The following is a 13333-nucleotide window of genomic DNA, read 5'->3' on the forward strand; positions in this document are numbered from 1 at the left end:
TATAAACTGCTGGTAGTCTGAAACAGAAACAAGAAAATTTCATTTTACAGTTTCATTGCACAGGAGCGAGAGTGGGAAGCAGTTTGGAGAGCAAGTCTCGGGTTAATTAGGCAGCAGCAGCCAATAAAAAGAAGGTAAGCTCAAGCGGGCGGCCATTGTGGAGCAGCCATTGTGTGTGTGGCTCAGTGTAAGAGTGATACAATAAGACATCTTTATTAGTCACATGTACATCGAAACACACAGTGAAATACATCTTTTGCATAGAGTGTTCTGGGGGCAGCCTGCAAGTGTCGCCACACTTCCGGCACCAACATAGCACGCCCATAACTTCCTAACCCGTACGTCTTTGGAATGTGGGAGGAAACTGGAGCACCCGGAGGAAACCCACGCAGACACGGGGAGAACGTACAAACTCCTTACAGACAGTGGCCGGAATTGAACCCAGGTTGCTGGCGCTGTAATAGCATCACACTAACCACTACACTACCGAGTAAGGCTTTGGCTCAAGAGGCTTCGGCGTGAAGAGGTAGAGTAAGTGAGCGGAAGCTAAGGTGAGGCTCAGGTAAGGTCTCTGTTTTTCTTATTGCACGGTTCAGAGCACTGGGAATGGCAGGCAGGGCAGTAGTTTGCTCCTCTTGCAGGTTGTTGGAAATCAGGGAGACCTCCAGTGTCCCTGATGACTACACCTGCAAGAAGTGCATCTGGCTGCAGCTTCTTACAGACCCTCCAGGAACTGGAGCAGGAGCTGGATGAACTCCGGATCATCCGGGAAACTGAGAAGATGATAGACAGGAGTTACTGGGAGGCAGTTACACCTAGGTTGCAGGATGCAAGGTAGCTGTGTGTCCGTCGGGGGTGGGGGGGAGGGAATAGGCAGTCAGTGGCCCGTGGCCGTGGCAAAACTACGCCGCCTTTGCATGTGGCCTCCCTGCCGCCAGGGTAGGTCGGTGTTAGGTTCAGCCGACAGTACCCCGTGGCTGTTCCCCTCAATAACAAGTATATCATTTTGGATACTGTTAGGGGGGATGACATACCGGGGAAAACCACAATGGCCAGGTCTCTGGCACTGACTCTGTGGCACAGAAGGGAAGGGGGGAGAAGAGGGCTGCGGTAGTGATAGGGGGCTCATTGGTTAGGGGAACAGACAGGAGATTCTGTGTACGAGAACAAGACTCCCGGATGGTATGTTGCCTCCCAGGTGTCAGGGTCAGAGACGTCTTGGATCGAGTCCACAGTATTCTTAAGGGGGAGGGAGAGCAGCCCGAAGTCGTGGTACACATTGGTACCAATGACATAGATAGGAAAAGGGATGAGGTCCTGAAGAGGAAATATAGGGAGTTAGGAAGGAAGCTGAATAGCAGGACCTTAAGGGTGGTAACCCCTGGATTGCTGCCTGTGCCATGCGCCAGTGAGGGTAAGAACAGGAAGATATGGCAGGTGAATGTGTGGCTGAAGAGTTGGTGCAGAGGGTCACTGGCATCTCTTCTGGGAAAGGTATAACCTGTACGAGAGGGACGGGTTACACCTGAACTCGAGAGGGACCAATGTCCTTGCGGGCAGGTTTGCTGGAGCTGACTGCCAACTTGTCCCTAAATTGTAGGTGAGTGGTAGAATCTGGGTGAAGCTGATGGGAAGGACGTTCTCAATATACTCCATTTCACGTAGATGTCCTTGGTGAGAATTAAGTCCCTTATTCAGAAGCAACAGCTCTGAAAGGCCTAACTGAATATAACTTCTGATCCAAAAAGGTGGAGAGAATGAAGTGACATTGGTGTAGGAATAGTGTAAATGGGTGCTTGACAGTCGGAACAGACTTGTGGTCTGAATGACCAGCTTCCGTGCTGAATGATTCTATGGACTGTTGCAGTGAATTGGCTTGAGTTAGGTGATTCTGAACAGAACTGATAGCATTGACGATAGGGTGCATCAGGACTTTGCAGGGCAGGCACAGTAGTGTAGCAGTTAGCATAACGCTTTACAGCGCCAGCAACCCGGGTTCAATTCTGGTCACTGCCTGTAAGGAGTTTGTACGTTCTCCCCGTGTGTCTGCGTGGGTTTCCTCCGGGTGCTCCGGTTTCCTCCCACATTCCAAAGACATACGGGTTAGGAAGTTGTGGGCGTGCTATGTTGGTGCCGGAAGCGTGGCGACACTTGCGGGCTGCTCCCAGAACACTCTACGCAAAAGATGCATTTCACTGTGTGCTTTGATGTACATGTGATTAATAAAGAAATCTTATCTTATCAAGACAATGGATAAGCAGGATGTCACCAGACTAGGCAAACACTGGATGACAAGAAAAGACATCATTATAGGAAAAAGGGCATTATACTTCTGCTGCTAAGGCTGTGATAACTGTGTTTCTAAGACATTAATTAGACAGTTATATCACAATTGTCACAACGATTAACCACACAAACTGAGGCTCTACTACTCCCTATGCTTCAGCCATCTCCAGCCCTACAATCTGCCAGACAGGCAAAGGGACAGAGATCCAAGATCATTACCTTATGGTATTATTTCCATAGCAGCCAACATCCCCAATGCCGAGGTCATCTGCCATTATGAGTATAATGTTAGGCTGATGGTCGATCCCTGAGCATGTTATACAGATCATTAGTGTAGAAATGCAGCACAGAATAATGGCCACAATGTTCCTGCACATAGAGGAGAGAGTGTTTCAAACAGTAATACATTTCACTGCAAATATATCTGTTTTAAAAGTATATCTAATGATCCATCTTAAAATACAATGGCTTTGTCACAAGAAGTTGAAATGATTACTGATAAATTACATCGGGATGAATTTTCAGACTGCATGCTCCTTGCAGGTAACCCGTCCTGTTGGCGATGCATGTGGGATTAAATGCATTTCTGTGCAGTGCTGTCAATACTCACAGTCCACTTAAAAGCCTCACAGCTTGAGGTCCTACAACATGTCCCATTTATGCTGGACATTTTAAACATGTTTATAAGCTACTTTTGGCAGTCACTGTTTTAATCAAGAGCACTAAATAAATTCCAGACTTAGAAATATTGCATACACAGCATTCTTCAAACCATCATTTACCATACAAAATCCAATCAAGCTTTGTCAAACTTACTTAAGTTTTATACATAACTCCATAGTTTTGTCCCTCCTGGAGGAAAGTTGTCTCGTTCAAGCTTTCTGAAGTAAAAAAGGACAATTTTAATTTTGATCATTCAATGTCCTTTGAAACAGGTGAAAATACAATCAGACAGATAAGAGCAGAGTCAGGAGTAACTAGGAACAACAAAAAGTTAATAACTGGAAATACTATTTCAGTTCATAACACAAGATACAGAGGATAGTCAACTTTGTGTAAGAGAGCTTGATTCATAGATATTTAAAGCACAGAAACAAAACATGCTTGTAATGGCCAAAAAATGGATGTTAGGTTAATCCCACTTCCTCTTAGGCCTGAAGGTAGTGGAGACACAAGAGCCTCTCATTTATTCTTCTCTCTCTTTGTCTACCTCTGTCTATCATTCACCTGCCAACACCGTCCCTGCTCCCCTCCCCTAACTGGTGCAACCTGCCCATCATCCTACACCCCTCCTCAGTCTACCAATCATCTCGGACTCCTCTCTCACCCCTCCCCCTTTCCACTTTACACTGGCCATCTCCCCTCTCCACTCTCACTCTTAATGCAGGGTTTCGACCCAAAACGTTGACAATGATCTGTACAAGAATGTAAAGGCTTGCACTGTTTTATAATAGCATATAGTTTGTCTTTTATTATGAATAAGGTTTATTTTTGCATAAAAAAATAAAAAATTCCTTTCCTCCCACAGATGCTGCTCAACCTACTGAGTTCGTCCAGCAGATTATTTGTTGCTGAAGATAACAGCCCTTTAGGCAGATACATTAGGGACATTTAAGAGACTCTTGGATAGTCACATGAATGATAGAGAAATGGAAGGGAAGGGTTAGATATCAGAGCAGGATAAAATATCAGCACAACATTGTGGGCCGAAGGGCCTGTACTGTGCTGTAGTTTTCTATGTTCTATGTTTAGTGTGTTCCAGACACCCACCACTCATTGAGCGAAATGTTTTTTTTCCTCATTACCCCTCCAATCCTTCCACCAATCAACTTAAAGTTATGCCTTTGAGATACCTTTATTAGTCACATGTACATTAAAACACACAGTGAAATACATCTTTTTAGCATAGAGTGTTCTGGGGGCAGCCCGCAAGTGTCGCCACGCTTCCGGCACCAACATAGCACGCCCACAACTTCCTAACCCGTACGTCTTTGGAATGTTGGAGGAAACCCGAGCACCCAAAGGAAACCCACGCAGACACAAGGAGAACGTACAAACAGGCAGTGGCCGGAATTGAACCCTGGTCGCTGCTGCTGCAATAGCACTACACTAACTGCTACACTACCGTGCCATGCATGGTAGTTAATTGCTAAGCAGCTATAAGAACACTCAACTGTAATTGAAATCAGGCCAGGGTATAGTATTTAATATACACACAGCATGAGTTCTGTGCATGCAATTTTGCTTTGTTTTCTGAAGTCTAACAGAGGCACCTGCTGGATCAATAATCCACAATCAATAACGAAGAAGCAGGAATGTTGTGATCACAGTGGGATCTCTCTCTGCACTGCTGTCCTGATAGATCAGTTGGCCTGGATCATTGAGGGATCCGAGCAGTAGCTTTAAGGCATAGAAAAGACAGGAAGTAGCAGACAGACACAAACTAATCCATGGACTGACGAGGCAGCAAACAAAACATTCCACCAACACTTTCACAAGGTTACCACTGAGAAAAGGCATTGTTCTACAAACAATGCTTTGTTCTTCATAGAAGCCTTGTGAAAGTTGAGCAAGACATTAAAGGACATGAAATCAGGCATTCGTACAATGGTTTATTCGTGCATTTTCAACAAGTTGTTCATTGCTTATCGGTCTGGCATTTTGCCAGCTCTCTTGAGAACACTACTCTTATTTAAAAAGTACTTGTTTGGGTGTTTGATGTGCTGGAGTCTACAGACCAATAACTGGGAGCTAAGATTATGTTGGATTGTAGCGACTCACCGCACCGGCATCGAACCGGCTCCCGACATCGCGACGTCGTCAGAGGCCCCGATCCAAGATGACGCGGGGCCCTCCTTCTTCCCCAGCATTGGGCTGGGAAAGCCCGCATGCAGGAAGGTCAGGTGACCCGCACGTGACATCAGCACGGGAACTGTAGCGTGGGAAGTTTTTGGATATTAAAGGCACACCGCGCCCCGGGTCGGCATTCGACCTCTGATTTCGAAACCAGCGACTCTTTGTCTTCATTTCGTGGTGTGTAGCTAGCCGCTACAGGATGACACTTTATCGGCTGGCTGAGTAGTCTCCTTCCATGCTGTAGATGTCTATGAAAGGGGATGTGCCAGGCAAGTTTTTTTTACACGGAAAGTGGTGGGACCCTGGAACACACTGCTAGGAAGCAGATACAATAGTGGCCTTCAAGATGCTTTTAAATAGACACACAATTGGAGGGATATGGATCGTGCAGACAGCAGGGATTAATTTAATTTGGCATCATGCTCAGCACAGACATCATGGGCCGAAGGGCCTGTACCTGTGCTGTCTTGTTCTATGCTCTATGATTCACTCTGCTCCTTGAATCAAAGAAAATGGGTGGCACAGTGGTGTAGCTAGTAGAGTGCTGCTTCCCAGCACCAGGAACCCAGTTTCAATCCTGCCATCAAGTGCTGCCTGTGGAGAATTTGCCTGTTCTCTTGTGATCGTGTAGGTTTCCTCCAGGAGTTCTGGTTTCCTCCCACATCCCAAAAACACACGGGTTGGTATGTTAATCGGCTACTGTAAACTGCTCCTAATCTCTGAGTGAGTGGGAATTTGATGGGAATGTGGGGAGAATAACGTGGAGTTAGTGTAAAATAGGTCCTTGGTGGTCGGTGTGGACTTGGTGAACCAAAGGCCTTGTTTCCGTAGTATCTGACCCTATAACTCTGTAAGTCCAAAGTAGAGACTTTGAATAAGGTTTGATTTGAGAAAGTCACTGATAAATTCGGTAAGGAATTCAGCAAAGAGTTAACTTACTGCCTCATTATAGGAAGGATGTGGAAGCTTTAGAAAGGGTGCAAAGGAGATTTACCAGGATGCTGCCTGGATTGGAGAGCATGTCTTATGAGGATAGGTTGAGTGAGTTAGGGCTTTTCGCTTTGGAGAGAAGGAGGATGAAAGGTGACCTGATAGAGGTGTACAAGATGATAAAAGAGGTATAGATCGAGTGGACAATCAGAGACTTTTTCTCCAGGGCGAAAATGGCTAACACAAGGGGCCATAATTTTAAGGTGATTGGAGGAGGATATAAGGGGGATGCCAGAGGTTTCTTTTTTTACACAGAGTGGTGGGTGCACGGGATGCATTGCTGGAAGAGGTCGTGGGGGCAGATACATGAGGGACATTTAAGGGACTCTTAGATCGCCACATGAATGATAGAAGAATTGAGGGCTATGTGGGAGGGAAGGGTTGGATAGATATTGGAGCAGGATAAAATGTCGGCGCAACATCATGGGCTGAAGGGCCTGTACTGTGCTGTAATGTTCTATGTTCTATAATTATGGAAATACTCAGCAGATCAGGCAGGATCCGTGGGGACAGAAGCAGAGTTAAAAATTTCAGGTTAATGATATTTCATTTGCAATTCAGCATCACCAGTGTCATACCTTGGAGTTATTGAGAAACTCAGGATTAAGCTACATTACTCAGACGAGTGAAAAAGTGAAATTCGTGACCATGTGCTACAGCTAGGCAGCACAGTGGCGTTTCAGGGGGAAGAGTGTGAAGGAGAAAATAAAAGGATTTGTGGATGAGATGAAACAAAATAGGAGGTGATCCATGTGGAGCGTGCATACTGCACAGATTATATGGGCTGAATGCCCTGTTTCTGTGCAGTAAATTTGATGTAATTTTAAGGAATGCCTTAAAGGAGGAGTGAAAAATAGAGAGGAATGGGAAAAGTGTTCAAGAGTTGAGGTCTATAGAGTTGTCCAGCACACAGACAGGCCCTTTGCCCACTGAGCCCATGCTGACCATCAACCAGCCTTTGACCCATCCCGTTCTATTCCCCCCACATTCCAAATCCTTTCTACCACTCCCCCATACATTCGGGACAATTTACGGTGGCCAGTTAACCCACAACCCGCACATCTTTGGGATGTGGGAGGAAACCCATTCTAGTCACGGGGAGAATGTGCAAACTCCACACAGACCACACCAGAGGTTAGGATTGAACCCGGGGGCTGATCTTGTGGCAGCAGCTCTGCTAGCTGAGCCACTGTGCCATCCCACTGTGGGAACACCTACTACGACAGCAAATGCTGTGAATTAGGAAGATCAGGACCTTGCCTCACTCTCAGCGCAACTAAGGATGGGCAATAATTGCAACATTGCCAAAACTGTGTCCAAATATGAAGAAAACTCAGATGCTCCACTTCGGAACCTTGGTCATAGGCTCATAGAGCCATACAGCAGAGAAACAGGCCCACCCCTCCATGCCGACCAGCAAGTGCCCACCCAAACCAATCCTATTTACCAGCACTTGGTCCATAGCCTTCTATGCCTGGGCAACTCAAGTGCTTGTTTAGATACTTGTTAAATGTTATGAGAGTTTCTGCCTCCACCACATGCTCAGGCAGTGCTTTCCAAATTCCAACAACCCTCTGGGTGAAAAATATTTTCGTTACAGCCCCTCTAAACCTCTTACTCTTTGCTCTCTGGTTATAGACACCTCTGCCTTATCAGACCTGACACTTCCATGCCTGAATGCGGTACTGTTGGAACAGATGGGCTTTAAATTCTGTCAGGTCCCACAATGTATTTATGTCTCATATGATGAGACATTTGGTAGCAGCTCTATTAGCTGAGCCATTATACCATCCCACTGTACCACTACAACAGTAAATGCAGTGAATTAGGAAGATTGGGACCCTGACTCACTCTTTTTGGATAAAATCTATCACTGAAAGTGATTAACAATTCTGTCCATGCATCACGCATTTAGCTCATTTAGAGCATGCTCTTCTGGTATGTGACGAGCTTATGCACAGAGGCTGCTGAGCCCACAGCAATAACATTGATTGGCATGCAACACATTTAAAATTGCTCCTGCAATGTTTTATAACAACTACCTACTTCAGAATGGCACAGGCCTCAAATGCAAGGCTCACTGTGCGCCAGAAGTCAATGGCATCTATCTAAGTCATGGTTAGACAGTCCATCAACAAACAAAGGACTTGGAATGTCCTCATGGATGGTCCCAATGTCTTCCCTCAATGGTAAATCCATCTTCCCTCTCAAGATAATATAAGATCTTTATTAGTCACATGTACATCGAAACACACAGTGAAATACATCTTTTGTGTAGTGATTTTGGGGGGCAGCCTGCAAGTGTCACCACGCTTCCAGCGCCAACGTAGCATGCCCATAACTTCCTAATCTGTACGTTTTTGAAATGTGGGAGGAAACCGGAGCACCCGGAGGAAACCCACGCAGACACACGGGGAGAACGTACAAACTCCTTACAGACAGTGGCTGGATTTGAACCCGGGTCACTGGCGCTGTAAAGCATTATGCTAACCACTATGCTACCGTGCCTGCCATTTGCTACCGTGCCTGCCATTACTACTGGTGGTATCACTGCCAACAATGATCACTGCCCAGATGTCCAACTCCAATGAAATGATGACCCATCTGCCAATGAACCCACCTGATGCCAACTCCTGTTAAAACCCCACCAGCTCACTCCTGTCACTCAAAGGTTTATTTTTCCCAAAGCAGCCCCACTTCTCAAAGTGTCAACTCCAGTCATGGTAGAAGTATGAGTAGCAAAGTTCACATTTCTTGCAAAACTGTGCAAAGTAATTGCTACATCACCTTAAACCTATGATCTCTAGTTTTGATTCCCCAACCATGGGAAAAAGACATCTTTATTAGTCACATGTACATCAAAACACACAGTGAAATGCATCTTTTGCGTAGAGTGTTCTGGGGGCAGCCCACAAGTGTCGCCACACTTCCGGCGCCAACATAGCATGCCCACAACTTCCTAACCTGTACGCCTTCAGAACGTGCGAGGAAACCAGAGCACCCGGAGGAAACCCACACAGACATGGGAGAACGTACAAACTCCTTACAGACAGTAGCCGGAATTGAACCCGGGTCGCTGGCGCTGTAATAGCGTTATGCTAACTGCTACACTACCATGCTTGCCCAACTGCCGTGGACTGTGCACATTCACCCTATCTATGCCCCTCATAATTTTATACACCTCTGTAAGATCACCCCTCATTCTCCAGAGGGGAGAGATTTAATAGGAACTCAAGGGGCAAATTTTTCACTCAGAGAGTGGTCAGTATATGGAATGAGCTGCCAGAGGAAGTGGTTGAGGCAGGTACATTAACTACATTAACAACATTTAAAAGGTACTTGGACAGGTAAATGGATAGGAAAGGCTTTGAGGGATATGTGTCAAACACGGGCAAATAGGACTAACTTGGATGGGAATCTAGGTCGGCATGAACTAGTTGGGCCAAAGGGCCTGTGTCCATGCTGTGTGACTCTATGGCTCTATAATCTAAGAATAAACAGAGAACTTCATCATTAGAGAAATATAATATATATACTATTTTGAACTTGTTCTTATTGAACTGGAGCACTATATACTGTCTAAAGAGGCAACTGCCTCATTCATCTTGCACAGGGTGCGAAACTGAAGAATAAACAAGCTGTTGAACTTTAGATCTTAATCTGGAAGTCTAACCAGTAAATATCATGTAAAACTAACAGGATTGTTATGGACTCAGTGAAAGTCCCTTTAAGATAGAGAGTGTGTGTGTATGTGTGTGTGGGGCGTGCTTACGTCAATAGAAGATAAAGGACGTAATGACGTTGTTGAAGAAGTAAGAAGAAGAAGGAGAGAGAGAGAGAGAAGGGAGAGAGACACCAGCCTGCTTGTTTTCTCTATCGATGGATGAGAAACAATAACTGTGTTTGCCACTGAAATCCATGTATGGAAGTTGGAAGTAATCCGGTGGAGTTCACTTTGTTGCTGACCTGTAGAAGGAAACAGGTATTTGTGTGTGGACGACCACGATTCGGATGCTTTTCGGGGTGAGGAAGTCACTACCGAGTAAACACTGAAGCGTCGTTTGGGGTTCCATCGTGGAACATTTGGATTTCGTATTTACTCTCCCTATGTTCTCTACATCTACGTCTTATCTTCTGACAACGGTGGTTGTTGAAGAAGCCCTTGCTCATGTTTCACCTTATGGCTTGCAGAACTGAACTTTAAGAACCATTCCAGAACTGGGAGTTTTGGACTTTGCCACACACACACACGAAGAGTTTAGTTTTGGGGTTAACGTTCAAGGTTTAACATTTTTGAATTCTAACATACTAACATTTTTACTTTTATTTTACGTATTATCATAAGTAGTAATTAATAAAATAGTTTTTAACACTGAATCATGCTCAGTGTGTTTCTTTTGTTGCTGGTTCGTGACAACTGGAAGAAGTGCACATAATTTCTTCCAGTGATTATCCAGGGAATAGCAACGATGCATCACCAAAACAATGCACCAACTCATCTCAAAGAGAAAGTGGCGAGAAAAAATAATTGGATTAATTAGCTTAAGTGTAAAAGTGATGGTTGCTGTGGACTCTATGACTATATAATTCTATGGATATTCCATGTTGCCAAAACAGTGAACTATATTGTCAGGTGAAAGGACACCTTTTTATATTTGTCCTGGGGCAGTATATCCTGTTGCAAGAGAACACGTCAGTCACCCAAGCACAGGGCTTGAGACTGGCACAATGAACAAGTTATTGAGTCACACATCATAGTTTGGAAGTCTAATTAACAAATAATGCTCTGGAAATGAATAAGATGTAATAGTAATTTAGAAAAGATAAAGATAATGGTGAAAAAGAGCCAGGATTTGCGATTCTTTTGACTAACATTCTTCCCAAGACATCTTCACCAAAAACTCCTTAACTGATTAACTATGTTACCTGCTGCTTATTAAACCTTGCTCTGCCTACAAGAGCATAGCAGCTTGTTATTCAGGATTAACTTATTAGTTGCAGTGTAATATCCTGGCCAAGTGAGGTAAGTACTAAAACCATGTTCTTTTTTTTGTTTTACCAACAAAGGAAAATGTATGGAGAAGTTCCTGCATTCCTTTAGAGCTTTCCAAATAAAATTCTTGGAATTGAACACCTCAGAATCACTGTATTCATGCTGACTTGTTTACCGCACTACACCAATTGACAACTGATCAAGTTACCTGTTGCAATGTTTTTTTTACCCATTCAGGGGTTTATTCATTTTTTTATATTGAATGTTTCCATTTTCTTGCCAGACACTTCACGTACAACATAACAGTGTAAGAGTAATGACCATAAGATTATAAGATTTGGGGCAGAATTAAGCCATTCGGCCCATTGAATCTGCTCTGCCATTCAATCACTCATTAATTTTTTCTCATCCCCATTCTCCTGCCTTCTCACCATAACCCTCAACCCTCTTACCAATCAAGAACCCATCACTCTCTGCTTTAAATACACCCAATGACTTGGCCTCCACAGCCATCTGTGGCACTGATTTCCACAGATTCATCACCCTTTGGCTGAAGAAATTCCTCCTCATCTCAGTTCTAAAGGGATGTCCCTTTATTCTGAATGAAGTCACATTGTAGCTATATAAAACTTGCACTTCGAGTATTGTCTGCAATTCTGGTCATCCCATTACAGGATGGATGTGGATGCTTTGGAAAGGATGCAGAAGAGGTTTACCAAGATGCTGCCTGGATTATAGGGTATGGGCTATAAGAAGAGGTTGGAGAAACTTGTGTTGTTTTCTCTGGAGTGTCAGAGGCTGAGGGGATAGACCTGATAAGTTTATGAAGTTATTAGAGACATAAGGTACATAAAACCTTTTTACCAGGGTAGCAATGTCAAATATTTGAGGACATGAATTTAAGGTAAGATTCTTTATTAGTCACATGTACATCGAAACACACAGTGAAATGCAGCTTTTGCGTAGAGTGTTCTGGGGGCAGCCCGCAAGTGTCGCCATGATTCCGGTGCCAACACAGCATGCCCACAACTTTCTAACCCATACGTCTTTGGAATGTGGGAGGAAACCAGAGCACCCGGAGGAAACCCATGCAGACACGGGGAGAACGTACAAACTCCTTACAGGCAGTGGCCGGAATTGAACCTGGGTCACTGGCGCTGTAATAGTGTTACGCTGACCGCTGCACTACCGTGACAGGGTGAAAATTTAAGGGGATGTGTGGGGCAAGTTTTTAAACACAAGGAGTGCTTGGAACAGGCTGCCAGGGGTGGTGGTGGAAGCAGATACAATAGTGGCATTTAAGAAGCTATCACACATGAATATGCAGTGAACAGAGGTATATGAACCATGTGCAGGCAGAAGAGATTTGGGTTAATTTGGCAGTGAGTTCGGTGCAGACATCATGGGCTGAAGGGCCTGTTCCTGAGCTGTACTGTTCTATGTTCTACAGCAGTATGCTACACGTTAAAAAGAAACTACTTCTCCCAATGACAAAAGCGGCAAGTATCAGAATCAAAGGACTCCTGGAAAGCAAAAGATAGGTGGATGGTACTGAAAAACTAACAGTTTTTCCATTGATTGTCATCCTGAAACAGTTCCAGTGTCACTGCTCTGAGGGAGAAGTCTTCCAGCAGGGTTCATCAGAATCCAGCACATGTTTTTCAACACTATCCAATATAGCTCACAGACTATTTCCACCAGTAACTGCCCTTTTGAAATGGAGACATAAGAAAATGCAGTTGTTGGAAAATCTCCAGATTCCAATATTTGCAGTCTTTTGTTGTCTCCATTTTACTGCTCCACTGTGAAGTCTCTTCAAGGTATGCCCACTTGGAAGAAGTTTCCTTCCTCTCTTTGATGGGAGTTCTGTGAGACCCTCTCTCACTGCTTCCCTGCTGTGATTTCTGATGCTCTCCCAGTCTTCAACCAGTCCAGATGAATGTTGATTGCCCACTTCCCCGCACAGAGGCTGCCTGGCCTGCTGAGTTCCTCCAGCGGTTTGTATTTTTGCTCTTTTAAAAGAATCATAGAGCAACAGGTCCTTCAGCCCAACTCGTCCATGCCAACCAAGCTAGTCCCATTTGCCTGCATTTGGCCCATATCCCTCTAACCCCCTCCTATCCAAATGTCCTTTACATGTTGTTACTGTACCTGTCTCAAACGCTTCCTCTGGCAGCTCATTCCACATATGCACCACCCTCTGCATGA

At 44.7% G+C, this 13333-nt stretch overlaps 1 protein-coding gene across 3 annotated transcripts in view; it reads right to left on the reverse strand.

The window, feature by feature from the left end:
- LOC127575917 (arylsulfatase D-like) overlaps positions 1 to 13333 on the reverse strand; it is a 47606-nt gene that overhangs the window by 27044 nt on the left and 7229 nt on the right. For 2 of the 3 annotated variants that reach the window (XM_052026155.1, XM_052026153.1), the window contains exons 2-3: positions 3103 to 3167; positions 2506 to 2655 (exon numbers count right to left, since the gene is read on the reverse strand). In XM_052026155.1, the coding sequence (XP_051882115.1) occupies positions 2506 to 2655; positions 3103 to 3125 (173 nt within the window). In that variant the 5' untranslated portion in view covers positions 3126 to 3167. Of the gene's footprint in view, positions 1 to 2505; positions 2656 to 3102; positions 3168 to 5067; positions 5131 to 13333 lie in introns of those variants that run through there. The other variant, XM_052026154.1, reaches the window with a different exon arrangement.

This window comes from Pristis pectinata, chromosome 11 (genome assembly GCF_009764475.1).
Source record: "Pristis pectinata isolate sPriPec2 chromosome 11, sPriPec2.1.pri, whole genome shotgun sequence".
Lineage (NCBI taxonomy): Eukaryota > Metazoa > Chordata > Chondrichthyes > Rhinopristiformes > Pristidae > Pristis > Pristis pectinata.